The 16,991-nt window shown below is 32.3% G+C and overlaps 1 protein-coding gene across 1 annotated transcript; it reads right to left on the reverse strand.

Moving 5' to 3' along the window:
• Nucleotides 1–257: 257 nt before the first annotated feature.
• Nucleotides 258–16,529, reverse strand: LOC103863689 (F-box/kelch-repeat protein At5g49000-like). The gene has a single exon (XM_033290464.1). It carries the CDS (start codon nucleotides 7,793–7,795, stop codon nucleotides 6,734–6,736), a length of 1,062 nt encoding a protein of 353 aa, XP_033146355.1. The 5' UTR covers nucleotides 7,796–16,529; the 3' UTR covers nucleotides 258–6,733.
• Nucleotides 16,530–16,991: the final 462 nt, after the last annotated feature.

Raw genomic sequence — 16,991 nt, forward strand, 5'->3', positions numbered from 1 at the left:
TGGTTCCACCTCTCGCATGTGAATAAAGAGTGAATGTCGATTGATACTTCCTTAGACAAGCATTAACGTCCTACATTCACAGTTATCAATATTCTAAATTTAGGGTTCTAGTTAATTACTATAGAACATAATCAATAAGATCAATTCTGTTGAAGAATCCTAATAATTCACCCTTACAGTTCTATGTTATCGATAATTCATCTAAACCCTAATCTAACAAAGTAATTACTCCGACATGATCAAGCAAAACATAACAATAGTCTGAATAGAATACATAAATAGAATAAGGTAAAAAAAATAGAGTTTTGATACAAAATTTCTGAAGGAGTTCTTGATCTTTTCTCCAAAAGGTACTAATTAAAGCCCTAAGTAAATATTGTGTAAGGGGGTTTGTGATGGTGTGTGGTTGTTTGTGATGGTGTGTTTTGCCTAAAACAATGGCAAACACTACAAATACTAGGTATAAAGTAGCATTCTAGTAATATGTGGATCTTCTCAGCTTGAGCCGGTCTTGAAACAAGTCGGGCCCATCTACTTGCATTGGTGTCGAGCAACACTAAGGTTGCAGCGTTGATCGACATTTCTTCTAAATCTCGGCTCTGGCTTTGATTTGTTGAACAGATATGAGTTTCCTTATCCATAAACTCCATAATCTTCACATTCTCTATAACATGTTTGGACCTGACAAAGCTCAGAATAGACTCCACACATAACATAATGACTCTAAAAAGGACTAATACAATAGCTAAAACTGGTAAATTCCATAGTATATCAAGCTTCACGTATCACTTTAATATGATTGTGCAGCCTTTTACCATTTTGATATGGCCACCTGAACATTTAAACTCGCAACCTTTTCTCTCCAGAGTTCCCAATGATATCAATTTCCTAGCTATCTCAGGCATATACCTTACCTCGTGTAAAACAAAAGTCGTACCATCTGGATTTCTGAACTAACTGAAACAATCCCTTTGATCTCAGTATGATTGTTATTTTCCATTTTGACCTTACCTGAACGCCGTTTCTGAAACTGAATAAACACATCTCTTCGAGAAGTCATGTGGAATGAGCAACCCGTGTCTACCACTCATTCCTCTTTGTCATTCTGCTCCACTGACATGTTGTCCACTGAAGCTATTAACCTAACTAGATCATGTGCATCATCTCTTACCATTGATGACTCCGATTTGTGCTGAATTTGAACCTTTCCCTTGTTCCTTTCTAGCCATTTATAACATTGTTTCTTGAAATGACATTCCTTCAAGGATATCCATCATATCTTATTTCTTTGTGTTGACTTGGAGCGAGACTTGTTGAACTTTCCTTTTCCTGGTGGCCAGTTCCTTGTCTCTGAATTATCCGTAACTCTGATACAAAATCCATAGATTCTTCTTCTTCAGAATAAAACCCAAAACACAATGGGTTTGTGATTCTGCTTTGTGATTCTGCTTTGTGATTATGTTTTGTGTTTCAGGCTTTCAAAAACCTCCAGATTCTTCTTCTTCTTCTTCTCTTACACAGTGAGTTTGTGATTATGTTTTGTGATGTGTCTATTAGAGATTTTACGGATGATGTAAATCTTTTGTTTGTTGACTATTATAAACCCTTCCTCACGATTTTGAAATGTTATATAAGAGACTATTAATATAATCAGCCCTCCTCTGTATACTGAACATGTTATCTTTGTTTAGTTGATTGGATTTAGGATATGTTTTCACTCAATGAAAACAGAGGAGAAGAGACACAAGTTCACAAACTCTAGACCTTTTGAAAGTAAACCCCGAGAGTTGATATTTTAAACAGATATTGTGTTGCTTTGTTCTAATTATGTATATTACAGAAATTGCTGGAGTTTTCAAAGGCTTATAAACAATTAGGATCCAACACGTTCTAATCACTTGTCAAGAATCTTTAATACACTATCCCGCGGGGATTTGTCATTGGACTTCTTTGGATTCATCCAATAGAAACATTCAGGTCATGAGTTCGTATAAAAGCTCGAAATCTCTAAACGAGTTCATCTAAGAAGGATACAACAACTCTGCAGCTTCTTAAAAGTAAACATGAACTAAAGCTCTAGAAGTTGTGGTCTCGGTTGAAGATAGAGAGCAAGATGAGAGTGCAGGGACTCAGACAAAACAGTCAAGAGCAAATGAAACAAAAGATTTATACACTGAAATCAAAAGAGAATCAACTTAAAAGCTTGTGCTACTGATGAAGCTGAAGCATTGTCAAAATCTTAGAAGGTTTATAACTCATTCTTTCATTATTTGTCTATCCACAAACGACAAATTCACAAACTTATGTCCACTGCTTGCGTATCCACAACTCGTCTATTCACATAATGTTTGTCCATGTTTATCTATCTACTTTTTTGTCCATTGTAACTTGTAAAAGTTCTCCATCTCTTTTTGTTCATGGTTTTTTCATCGATCCATGCATGTTCACATATTCTTGTTTATGTATTATCCGCACATGTCAATGTTTTGTTCGCTCAAATTTTTTGTATCCATGTCCACACATTTAGTCATAATGATTAGGGAAAGAAAAACAATTAAAAGCTTTGTTCGGCAGAATTTAATCTCCAATCTCTTAAACAAGATTCATCCACAAGACATTTGTTGCTAAGCTTCCTCAGCTACGAACACATACAATTTTGTGTTAGTTTTTTAGTTTTTCACCTTTTTCATCCATTCATGTCCACTCTTTTTTGTTACATATTTTCTGTACATGTCAAAAAATTTCACATCCAAATTTTTAATAGAAAATATTACATAATAGATCACTTTTACACATTTTAATTACACCATGGGACATTTTCAACTCCACACACACTTTTCTCTTCTTCCAACCCATTTTTCTCTTTTTCCAACCCATGAAAACCCGATGTTACCTTTTTGTTATTATGAAAGCCCAACCTATTAAATTAAAATCTAACTAATCGGCCGATTCATACATCAACAAAGGGCTCCAGTCCCGATCAGTACATGAACTCGTACCCTGTGCTAAAATATACACCAACATTTAATATATTTAGATTTCATACATGAACAACAAAATTTAGGTCTATTCATACTTTGACCGTGATTCCGTTAGTCAAACGCTGCTTACGTGGAGTTAACGGATTGCTTACATGTCAATTAAACAATAATATGTGGTGCCTATGTTTAAAATAATGAGAGTATATATAATATATAGTTAATGTAAATAACAACAATCACTATCAGCGTGGCCTAGTGGTTGTGTCACGGGTTTCAATCAAGTTGATCCGGGTTCGAATCTTGTCTGGCTCTATTTTTTAACATTTCTTTAAAGAATGGTATTTTCGTAACTATATCATCTTCTTCTTCTGAAAGTCATTAGGGTTTTCTGCAACTACACAGCGCAGACGGTCAAAGTATGAATAGACCTAAATTTTGTTGTTCATGTATGAAATTTGAATATATTAAATGTTGGTGTATGTTTTAGCACAAGGTACGAGTGCATGTACTGATCAGGACCGGGACCTTCTATTAATGTATGAATCTGCCGATTTCCCGTTTATTTTACCTTTAGAGTTTTTAACTTTTCAAGACACTATTCTCTTTCTCTATCTCTTTCCTTATAGCTTTTTTTTTTCCTTTTTGCCATGGTTTTGGAAACTCAGTCCATCTATAGAAGATGGCAGAGCAGAAGAAGTTGTGCGTTAGATTCATCGATTGCGTTGACGGAGAGTAAACGATATTGTTGATGTAGAGGTGTTATGTGACGGTGGCTCCGACAATTTTGGCGGTTTCTCTGTGGCCGGAGATGGTGATATCGATTCTTCCTTTCCAAACGTCTTCAGCCGTTCACACGCCTTTAGAGCCTCTGTGTGTGGGTATTTAGGCATCAGATCTTGTATCATTAGACAAAAAGACATGTGCTTTCATCTCTGGCGTTTCCTCTGCTGTTTTCCGCTGTCTCCACAACCATTCTCCGCCGTCTCTGTCACCGCACCGCTGTCTCCACCAACATTCTGTAGCATCTCTGCCACAATTCTAACGTGCGTCCTCTGGTTTGTCCAGAGTCAGAACTCAAATCATATCCATCACAACGAAGAAATGGTTAGATTATGATGTTTACAAGTTTGGTCTAGATAAAGATATTTATTATAATTTCTTCCGCAAAACTTCTGTAACAGAGAGTGTGTTTCTTGTTTATGCAGAAAATGAGAATTTATGCCTCTACGAATTTCCAAGTGAGACATGTGAGGTTAGTCTTTTGGGTTGAAGTTCCTTTTGGCAAACATAAAAGATGTCCACAAAGCTTCTGTTATTTTTCGAGAGAGTAGTTAGTAGGGAGCGTGATTATTGTTGCAGAGAGACTAGCGAGTAGTGAATTTGGTTATTGTACATCGTTTACTTTGTATATGTGGACACCAACAAAAACTTCGTGCACACTGATGATGGTATGGTCATATATACATATCAATTTTTTTTTGAAAACTTGGTGTCCTTTTTTCATGTCATTATGACTCTCCCTTGTTTGAATCAAGTGAGTAGTGAATTTGGGTTATTGTACATCGTTTATAGCGTACATGTGGTCACCAACAATAACATCGTGTACACTGATGATTACATGGTCGTATGTACATATCAATTTTTTTTGAAAACTTGGTGTTGTTTTTTTCATGTCATTATGAGTCTCGTTTGTTTCAAGTGAGTAGTGAATTTGGGTTATTGTACATAGTTTACAGCGTACATGTGGACACCAACAAAAACTTCGTGTACACTGATATGGTTGTATGTACATTTCAAATTTTTTTTTTGAAAACTTGGTGTCTTTCTTCATGTCATTATGAGTCTCCCTTGTTTGAATCAAAATTGTGATTTTTCAACTAGTAAAAAGATTCTGATCTCGCCTCTTTGAAGAAGTCCCAGGTTTTATGTTCTTACATGGAACAAACTAATCACTAGTTTTTCATTAATCATAAATGAGTCCCACATCCTCAACTCGATGTTCATTTTGGTTGATTATTTCTTTTAGATTGGTCTATTCATAAAATAGGAAGTCTTTGCAACAAAAAAAATATGTGCACACCCAAAATTATATACTTTGTACATGTGTACATCGACAAAACATTGTACACATTAAAGCTTGTACACATGTACAAACATATAACAATATCAATGTAAGCAACACAAAATCGTTATAGTATCAAGTTTATTTACTTATAACCAGTAAACTTTATACTCCTTGTACACATTCTGACATTATATAAGAAACCATATATAATTTTAAAAAATAAAAATGAAATGTTTGCGTAGACTAGTGGTAAAAAGGCTTTTCTTCTGACTCTCTCGCCCTAGGTTCGATCTGCGGTTTTGCTCATTATAGCTTAATTTCTTTGGAGAGTGGCAATTTTGTAATTATGTCATCATCTTCATATTAGGGCTTCCCATGATTTCTGCAACTATCTCAGAGCCTCCATAGATTTTTTTCATGCAATTTTTTTTTTTTTTGGTGTTCTACCTCCAAACCTTACACATATTGCATACATTTCGATTAAAGCCAACACATAAGAAAAAACAAAATTTTTCATAATTTCTGAGTTTTAACCAGTTACAATCAAAACTCCATGGCTCTTCTCTGCCAAACATTTACCCTATCCCCTGATTTTCTGGTCACGACACACCCGGTGTTTGAACAGGGTATTAAGCACTTCCTGATTTTACCATTGCTTAAACCGGCTAGCCCAGCCGGATTTTGGTCGAAAAACTTAGAAACTTTTGGTCAAAAACAAAATTTATGGGTCAAATTAAATTACAAAGTGTTTGGCATTGCTTTGGTTTTAAAATTTAAATACTTTAAAAAATAAAAGAATTAACTGAACAAAATAAAAAAACACAGTTTGTTTCAATTAGAGGGATAATGTTGTAAAACAACAACAATAAAATACCTTAGTAGTGACAAGTGTCTCAAACTGTGATAAAAACTCATAAAGGGTCTTGAAATGAAAAATACTCGTTTCAATATCTTTACATTCTTATATAATTGTTAAAATATATAAAATATATATATATATGAAACTTAAAATGTAGAAGATAAAAAGTTATAGCTTATTATATCAAAATTATTTATTTAGATACTTTAATATTTGAAAATAATCACATAAATAAATAGGGGGAGAATTGATAATAGTAATATTAAAAGATTCAAATAATCCTAGCCCAACGATCTACTTTTACTAACCACATCTAACAACTCAAAAAAGCCTTTTTTTCCTATAAACCTACCGTAATAATTCCTCAACACATAAAGCAAACTAACTTCTGACTACCGTGAATGTGCCTGCAAGAAGTGTCTTCGGCTGTTAAAAAACTCCAAAACGTGTCTTAAAGAGAAAATCACTCATAATACTTTACTTGAAGTATTTTTTTTTTAAATGCTACAGGTATCCAGAACAGTAAACGTTAGACAACATAGAACGGTAACATTCTTAAACTCACATAGCTGACCAAAGCACACTTTTAGTTTTGAGTAGGGCTTGTGACAGGCAAGGGCGGCGCTGATAATGTTTCAAATGCATTGTAGGCTTGTAGCAGTAACGGCAATACCATAAGTTAACCATTAAGAATCTAAAAAATATTGGAAGCCTAGTAAAGGTTTACAAGGGTAAAAAAAAGCAGCTAAAGACACAGAGAAGAGTCACCATAAGACTGAAACCAGAATTGTACTGATTGATTAAACACATGTCTCAATTGTGTTTCCATCAAACTATAGCAGCAAGAACATGCACGAATGCAAAAGAGTTGGGGACTTTAAGCACCGCTTCAGACCACTCGACGGTCCCGGAAATCTCTTCACTACTACACCTTTCCAGGGCAATCACCGCACACCAAATAGTCCTTCCCTGACAATTGCTAGAACGATCATGCCTGTCCCATAAAACCACCATCTTTCCACCATAATCCGCCAAGTGAACTTGACAAGAAGTGTTAAAACCCAAAAGACACTTAGGCACACTTTCCAAACCCGTTACGAATCTCCAATCTCCAACCTTCTCGTCAAACCATTTTAACTTTCTGTTGTCAAAACAGTAAGACACGTCATCAATCAGGCAAAAAGAAGATGAACGCCGTGTCGTTCCATTATCATCCTCTGATTGCCATTCTTTAGATCCACACGTAAATGACACAGTCGTCCAGTTTTGAGTATTTGGATCGAAAACCTCTACCCACTTGGATGAATTCACGTCTTTAAGCTCCAGACCTCCTTTAACAAGTATCTTTCCATCAATGACATTAGCTGATGGAAACGACCTACCCACCTGCATGTTTGGAGCCTGGCGCCACGAGTTAGACCGGCAGTCCAGAACCGAGACACTAGAGGAAGGCACGCCATTGATGAGTCCGCCTATTTCGTAGATATCAGAACCAACAGCGACTGAACTCGACCGAAGAGAAGTAACATGGGGAGATGTGACTGGAACCAAAAGATAGTCACTAAGCTTCTTATTCCTAGCTAGGGTTCGGTTCGGTCTCCGGCTGAGAGTAAACCATCTAGGGTTAGAGTCAGGAGAGCGCTGTAAGCAAACATAGAGACAGCTCTCTGTGCGGTTTAAAAGGGAACGGGTCGTGTAAAGATCCGGCGAAGCAATGAGAGATCGGTAGCTTTTGCAAACGAGGGAGAGAGTCGGGTAGTACAATCTCGAGAGGCGTCCGATGCAGTTCAATAGCAAATCATGGGGAAGTGACAAGTTTGCGGTCGATAGCGGGAACAACGGCGATGAATTAAGCAACTTCTTATTCCTTTTCTTTTTATGGGACGACATTGAAGCCAACAAACAAGAGCTTTCGACCTGCAACGAATGTATCTTTAGGGATTAGCGATTTTGATCTGACTATTCACTTTTAAAACTGAAAAGGATTCCATAAATAGCACCATAACTCAATCGTGGGCTTAATTGAAAAATATTTTTCTAATCTTAATTAAATAGTATAAAAATCATCAATAAATGGAAAATGAACAAAAATTAAATAATTATTCCATATAACGGATATTTATTTTCTTATATTTCTTATTTCGAAAGAAAATTTCTGAATAGCTACGATTCATAAGATAATTAATTAAATAGACAACTACTTTTAATTTACTGTATGAAACTTTTAGAACATCTCCAATCCATTGTTATTTTTGTCTCTATAATAGTATTTAGAGGCAAAATGGTTCCAATTCAATTGTTATATCTTCCTCTAAAATAGAGATTGCTATTTTTTCCTCTATTTATGGAGGAAGAAATAGCAATCTCTATTTTTTACTCTATATTTTGAATTTTGCTATTATAGGAGAACACATTAAAATAAATTTTATCTCTATTATAGAAATTTTCTATTTTAGAGGTAAAAATAACAAAATACATGGGAGATGATCTTAAAAGCCTTCATTGCCTCTACTAGTAGTTATGCGCATAAACTGACATACTTCTGTACTAAAGACCCAGCTACTAATCCTACTATATAAAAGAAGCTAATTTGAAGGATTTCTAGACATGACACATCATCAAAAATATTCAGAACCAATCAAAGTTACACATCAGCACACTAACGTGAGTTTCATGAAAAATATTTCGCTGTCTGCGTCAAACCCTTGAAATTCTTCTCACCTGCTATGAAAACTGGCACAGTTACGAAACTCGACATCATTCATTTTTGTCATTAACATTCTATTTAACATCATCTCCCCCACTCTTTCCACGATTTCTCATTCAATATATCATCTCCCTTCTTCCAGACGGTGAATCTGGAGTTATAAATATGTAATTTTCTTCCTGTAAAAATCAGCATTTTCTTTTTCTCAGTCATTAGTGATTAGTTTGTACATGTTCTTAAAGAGAGGCTTCGATGGTTGATGAGAGCAGAACAGGTCTGTGTCTTTTGTTTTGATTTTTGTATCAGATATTAAAGATCGTAACTTTTGAGCTCACCTTACTTCAACTTTGCATTTACGTTGATGTTGGTTAAAAAAAAACTTAATTCACGGTTCTGGGTCGTTCTTTCTTTAATTATATGAAGAGGATTTTAATCTACTTTTCACTTTATTTGAGTTTAGATTGTGGATGGAATCACTTTGTTGTAAAGTATATGGTATAAGTTGATTCGATGTGGGTTGTAGAGCTACGATATTCTTAGTGTTCTGTCATGATTAAATCTTCTGTCTTTCTCTGATTGTTATCGGTGAAAGTTACACAATCTTTTGGCTTTATAGATTCTGATTCATGTGTAAGAAAGTTTCTTAGTACATTAAAAAACGTTTACACTTTTCTTATCATGAAAAAACAAAAACTTTATTACTTGGATTGTTTTTTGTTTGTTTCTGTGATAATTGTACTTGCTTTGTGAGATCAAGGTGGTTATACAATTACAGGTATTTGATCTTAAGAAGTGAAACCCATTGTACGGTACAGTTTGGCGTTTTGCAGCGAAACGAGATGAATGTGCAAGAGAGTGCAGAGAAAGGATGCAGTTTATGATGAGTAATATATATGCATATTTAACTTTTAGCGTATGGGAATTAGATTTTTCAAGTTAGTGGCAATGATGATGATGATAGATGGCAGGTGGTGATGATTCAGTTGGTTGGGTTCCTGGTTGTCTCGATACAACTTGGCTCTACAAATTCTTCAATCCAAATTGTATCAAGAAACATCAAGATTCTAGCAGAGACGAGCCAGGTTTTGATTTGTCTACACTTAATTGATATGTAGAAAACTTCCTGCACAATAATTTGTAGTTTTTGTTTCTCTGATTGAAGTGGTTTTTAATATCTCCATTTGTTTAAAGTGCAGTAAGATTTTTTCGTTGGTAGCTTCGTTCTTTGCTGCAGTGTATGTAACAAAAACGAAAGCATATTTTCCCCCAAAAAAAAAATAGAATTCAGCTCAAAGTTGTAATGTCTGCATCAGCAGAGGTGCTTCAAATGTATCTCGCATGGAGACAACAGGTCTGTGAGACATTCTGACCTCAGGTGATGGTGATAATAGGTGGCAGGTGGTTAGTGGCAATGATGATGATGAGGATAGGTGGCAGGTTGTGATGGTCAAGTTGGTTTGGTTCGTGGTTGTCTCGATGAGATACGCAAAGGATGACATGATGCTTTTGACATACACAACTTTGCTATGTAACTCTAAAATTCTTCAATCCAAATTATGATAAAAATATATGTTTTATACATGGATAATAACTTGATCGTAAAATAAGAAAACATGATGTTCAAAAAAAAAAGCAAACATAAAAAAGTATATCAGTAACAACACTAACTTTTATATTGTGTATCTAATTAAGATACTAACTCTATTACATTGAGTCAATTATTTCGTCTTTCGCAATATCTAAATCAAATTTAAGAAAAAAAAGTATAACAAAAAATCAAAGTAAATGTACAAGAGTAAAAAATAAATCATGATTTGTGTAGATTCAAAGTATATACATAACTGTTTGCAGTTTTGGTGATATATTCTTTAATTGTTTTGGTCTGGAATATAAACCTAACATATTGTTTTGTTCCATTTAATTATGTAAGTATACATGCTTTATGATGTTATGTTACTATGTGGAAACTGAGAATGAGATATTTAATTACATAGAAACATTCAATACATCACCACTGAAAAGATTAAATGATTTAGTTACTTCTTTAGGTTTTAGTCTTTGAAAAGACAAACAAATTTCAGAAAACATTTGTGCGCTGTTTGGTTTCTCGTAATTTCCATATTATTAATGATTACACTACAATTAAGTTATTTGATTAAATTATGTTTGGTTTACTCTAGCTTATTCAAAGTAAATTATTTGTTATGATAGGGTGTGAAATTCAAGTAAAATTCTATTAGAAATGTAATATCTTATTAATTTATAACACTATTTATAAAAATATTTTTAAATAGCATGAGTGACATTTCAATAAAAAAAATTTAAAAAAAATTCAGAAAACGCTAAAACAATTTACAAAACATAATTAGTAAAACACTAAAAATTAAGGAAAACTTCATTATAACTTGAATATCTAATATAAACTGAAAACATATATTTGAAAACATAATTTTTGTTACATAAAATATTCTAATTATCATTTATGAAATTATCGAAACTTTTTATATATTACTTTAAAAATATAAATATTTATAATTTTATCACATTACATTTGATTTTCGATTGATTTAGCTTGGAAGTGAATGTATTATTATCGCGAAAAAATAAATTATTGTAATAATATTAAAATCTGGTACTAGAAAAAAAAAATATTTGTTATTCTTGCTTTAGATTTTCTTAAATTTATCAAATTGCAATGGAAATAAAATAGAAAAATATTAATCAATGCATTTTTCTTAGTTTTTATTTAATAATTTTGTATCTAACAAAAAAAAATGTGAATGGTCTTTTCAACTCAAACCAGCAAAATTTAATAAAATTTACAATATATATGATTTTAGAAAAAAAATAGTTTAAAGTAAATTGTCAAATGTTTTATAAAATTAATACATATTTTAATATAAAATAGTTTTAATGTATACTCACCCGCCCGTAGGGCGGGCCAACCCCTAGTTGTAATAATTAGCGGAGCTTTTCATTGTTCCTCGGACCAACTATATTCAGTCATTTTCCTCTTCAAATATTAAATTTTCAAAAATTATTCAGTTACCATCTTCTCTCTATCTCTTCGTTACTCAATCTGTCTTTCTTTAATATTCACTTTGTTTTCTACTTTTTGTATAGATCTGAATCAAGAACTGAGTACACGGCCGGCGTTGAGATCTGAGCAAAAAACGGGTTAACGGGTTTCTATTTTCTCTCTTAAACCTTATTACAAATCTCAACTTCTTAAAAAGTAAAATAAAGACATGTGTTTTGATGGAATTTGCTTCTCCTCTTCAGATCCAAATGCATAAGTTATGTCTTTATCATCAAGAACACTTCTTGAATCAGACAGATACATACATGTTATCTGTAACCAAGTGGGTTTCAAAGAGATCAAAATCTCTTAGATGTATCAAAGACATCACAAGGTTCCATGGAAGCTTCTGGAGAGAGACAACAACATAGAGCTGAAGAAACGAGTGTATGTTTTGAGGTCTTTTCAGGTATAGGTACGTTTTTGAGTATTGTGGAGATCATAGAGCAATTTGGAGACTGAAGAGAAGCAAAACCAGTAGCTGTGCAAAAATACAGATGCCAAAGTCGATATTTGGAAGGAGTGTTGATCGACACCGATGTGTTTCGCGAGGCCGGCTCAAGTTTCCACCAATTGCACTTTTCACCCAAAAGTTTTTACTAATTATAAAAAGACCTCTGGACGTGTTTTAACTTATTTATTCTATATTTACACCCACTGTTTAGGCTAAGATTTTATTTATTCTTAGAGAGGTTTATGGAGATAAGATCATAAGACTCCTTCAGAGATTTGATTGGAATTCCAGTATTTCTTTGAAAATTTACACCTTAGGACACTTTTCCACTTTCTTTTAACACATTCAGACACTTCATGCTGGAAGCATACTTTCTTTGTGTCTATTGTCCCTTGTACCCCCAAACTACAACTTGCCTCATTTTTCTTTTCTTTTCTAACTAAAGTCTAAACCAAACGGTCCAATTAAACAAACAAATAAAAATTGTTTACTCATTATCTCTCCTATTTCAAAGTTAAAATTCAAAATCACTTTCCTTGTTTCTTGAACTCTAATTGAGGCGATTCTCTTTCATCCTCTCCCAGAAACTGAAAAACATGAAGAACTCGGAGGCGCAAAAGCTTGATTGATTTCACTTTCTCAGTTTACTCTTGCCTTCTTCTACTAATACTCTCAAATCTCGCTTATTTTCTCATGAAGAATAAGATGGAGTTTGCTAAAGACTCGCCGTGTTACTAACGAGTTTCTATGGCCGGATCTGAAGAAGAATGCAAAAATCTTGAAGAAGTGTTCAAGTTTCTTCGATCTTAGTCAACGAGTTTGACGGCAAACACCGGACCCAAATCAAGACTTGTCGACCACCGGCGCTGAATCCACTACAGCGAAGCAGAGCCGTCGACGTCTCCGTTACCGAGTTGATATCAACACTCGACGATTTCCCCGAGTCATGTCAACGAGGCAATAAGAGAAAGTCTTCACTTTGATATGACTGCTCAGGTGAACAAGTCCTCAATATATGGAGTGTTAGCTTTTATTTATAAAATCTGGGTTTGATCCAAAAAAAAGTGTTGATGGAGGGTAATAAGCATGTACTACTCGCTTATATGTCCACATGTGTCCACGCTTACTCTACATATATATGGAGTTTGATTTTTGCTAAGTCAGAGTTTAGGGTGATTCATGTTGGGTTTAACCAAAGGATGCATAGTACTTGGGAGGATCCTAGTAAAGTTGAGGTCTTGATGAGATTTAGGAAAGTATATCTACAACATATATATATGTCCACATTTCATTTGTCCACAAATGTTTAATCTACAATTCTTTGTTTTTGTGTTATATATGTTTTTTTTGTTGATATTGTGTCCATGACCACATTTTTACTCAGTCCACAACATATATGTCCACATTTAATTCGTCCACAAACATTTAATATACAATTTTTTTTTTGTGTTCATGTGTTTTCTCATATTTAAATTGTTAAAATCTACTAAAATAGATCTCAAAATGTATAAGATAAAAAAAAATTATAGTTTATTATATTAAAATTATTTATTTATATATTTTAATATTTGAAAGTAATCACATAAAGAAATAGATGCATAATTGATAATAATAACAACAAAAAACGAGTTAGTCAAAACTATTTTCTACCTAAAGAAAAAAGTGACTAAAACAAATAAAGATAATCTCTAATATGAATTTATACACAACTTTCTTATCAAACATTCCATAAGTCAACAAAATTCGCATCCACATTTTTTATGTACACATGAAACCACTAACTAGTAAACTAAAATTCGAAAAATATAATAAAATATTAAAACTATATATATATAGATATCAAATTAAAAAGGAAAAAAAAATTAGACATTTATACAGTTATTATATATTTATTTACATATTGGGAAATGAAATAATAATGAGTTAAATATGATGGAGGTAAAAAAAATACTACAACAAGTCTTGACCCTCAGATTATTTTGTGTGTCCGTCATCTAACGGTTGCAATTTGTCACTTTATCCTATACGTACTTTTTTTCTTCACTAGATTACAAACTGACTTTCCATTGTCTAACTAAACAAAATAAAATCAATTACACTATCTTGTTACATGTGGTTGGACAAAGGGTATTTCTGTACAAAAGCTGTCTGGGAAACTGTGAAAGTGTGCCACAAGCACAATGTGCCTTATAATGTCAAAAAAGAGAAAAATGTGTCTTATAGAGAAATCAACTTTCTCTATTTATTTTACGCAATTCATTCAGTTTATCTTTATGTCTTACTTGAATGTGTATGAGTAGTTTACTTGTTAGATTTAGGGTTTCCTAAGGTTTTGATGAATTTGTAAATATAGAACTGCTATGCTAATCATCTTGCATCCTTCACAGGATTGTTGTAACTTATTGTTTCTAAAGTAATTAACTAGAAACCTGATCATATGATAATCAACAACCGCGATAATGGGTTAGATATCTTAATCTAATCGTGCTAAGCTAAGTTGAAAGACACAACAAGAGTTGGCCTATGAAACATAGTGAACATATCGAATTTGAACATTAATGCGTGCCTTGAATAATTAATTCCACAACGAGAGTTGGCCTTTGATAGTTTAAACATCTGATAGTAATTACATGCGAGAGCTGGATTACTTACTATTGAGTTCGAGTTCTAGGACTGATCTAAATAAATGCCTAGTATCTTTAGATTTGAGTTATGATAATATGTTTGAATTCCATTTTTCTGGTTTTTTCCCATCTTATTTATAACCCAATTTACTGCTTTATGTACTGCTTTCATATATTTTACCTAGCTTAATCTATAAATTTATAGTATATTGTGTGGTTGATACGCTATGTGGATGCGATCTCTAAGTATGCAATCAATCTCTTATTTGCGATGTAAAAGTCACACTTTACTCATTTATAACTATAGAGAGTCGCAATAGTGATTTTGTATTATACTACATACTAGATGATAACCCGCGCGCATGCGCGGGGTGAGTTTTTATAATAATGTTTGTTTATTAAATGGTTTTAACATTTTGCAACACTACAATATCTATCGATTATAAATGACGAATACAAATGTTGGTCTCTTAAATATATCATCGTTGTTGAAAAGTTAACATATTACATCTCATTATTATTTTTAAGACTTCATATGCACAAAAAGAAATTAAGTTTCGCGGCTGACACAAATCACCAAAACCAAATAGGCAACATCGAAAATTTCAAAACAACAACTAAACTAGTGTCTTTATATTTTTAAATTTTTATCTCCAGACCTATGAATAGTTTAATCTTTTAGAAATTAGAAACCAATTAAGTTAAAATATTTTTTAAATACAAGAAACAACTTAAACAATGAATAATTAATTTATTTTTCTTCAAAATTTAAATATCTGAACCCGAACATAAAATACCCGAACCCGACTCGAAGTGTAGAAATACTCGAATGGGTTATATACCTTTATATTGAAATACCCGATACGAAACCGAACGTGTACCCGAACGCCCACCCTTACGATATATGATCATTTGTATCTTGCTTGAACAAAAAAAGTTAGACTATATCACAAAATTTTCAATGTGGGACTTTCGCTTTTTAATAATTTATAGTCATTTTAAAAAATTCAAAACATAATTTATAGTCGTTTTTAAAAATTCAAAGATAACATTAATATTATAAAATTAAAAAAAAGAGAGAGAGAGAGGTTAGAAAAATTGTTATCAAATATGTATTATTCATAATTATTAATTTTCATATATATGTTAACCATATTAGGTAATTCCATAGCTTTTATTTAAGGAAAAAAAATATTCTTTTGTACACTACTAATTAATTTGATAGTTAGTTTAATAAAAAGCATAGGAGAGTATATGTTTATATTGACCAACTTATTTTTCTAACAATTTTAAAAATCATTCTCGTGATGACACGTGGTTACGAAAACATGTTGTAATGCTCCACGATTAATATATAGGGGATTTAGGAAAAAATATTTAGATAGATTTTTGCTTCTTTCCAAAAATATTCGACACGTTAAAATTTTTGAGTTATTTTGCATTTGCTTCTTTCCAATATTTTTCTAACTACACGAATTAATAAAAAAAATTGTTCTTTCCAAGTTAGTTCTTCTTTTTTTTGGTATGCTTCCAAGTAGTTCTTTCCAACTTAATTATACTAATAAAAGAGACCTTTTGAGGCTCCATGAAGCATCTACATCAACAAAAAAAACTTCTCCCGAAAGATGACACGTGACATAAAATATAGTTTTATATTTTAATATTACTACTTTTCGAAAATTATAAATAATATGTAAACATACATCATAAAAAATGGAAAAACTACATTAAACATATGTAAGATTATCATTTTTCACTTAAAAGAAGACGGCTCTTCATAATGTAACATTACCGTTTTATAAAAAAAAACAATATATATAATTTCGAAAGTAATAAATATATGTAAACATACAACATAAAAAATGGAAATACTACATTAAACATATGTAAGATTACCATTTTACATTTTTATTTTTAAAAAATAATATGTAAACATAGAACAAAAAAAATGGAAAAACTACATTAAACATATGTAAGTTTACCATTTTTTACTAAAAAAAGACGGTTTATCTCCATAATGTAAAATTAATATTTTGTAAAAAAAAAACATTATATATAATTTCGAAAATAATAAATAATATGTAAACATACAACATAAAAAAATAGAAATACTATATTAAACATATGTAAGATTACCATTTTACATTTAAAAATAACAATAATATATAAACATACAACATAAAAAAAATGGAAAAACTACATTAAACATATGTAATATTACC

The sequence above is a fragment of the Brassica rapa genome, chromosome A04 (genome assembly GCF_000309985.2).
Source record: "Brassica rapa cultivar Chiifu-401-42 chromosome A04, CAAS_Brap_v3.01, whole genome shotgun sequence".
Classification (NCBI taxonomy): domain Eukaryota; kingdom Viridiplantae; phylum Streptophyta; class Magnoliopsida; order Brassicales; family Brassicaceae; genus Brassica; species Brassica rapa.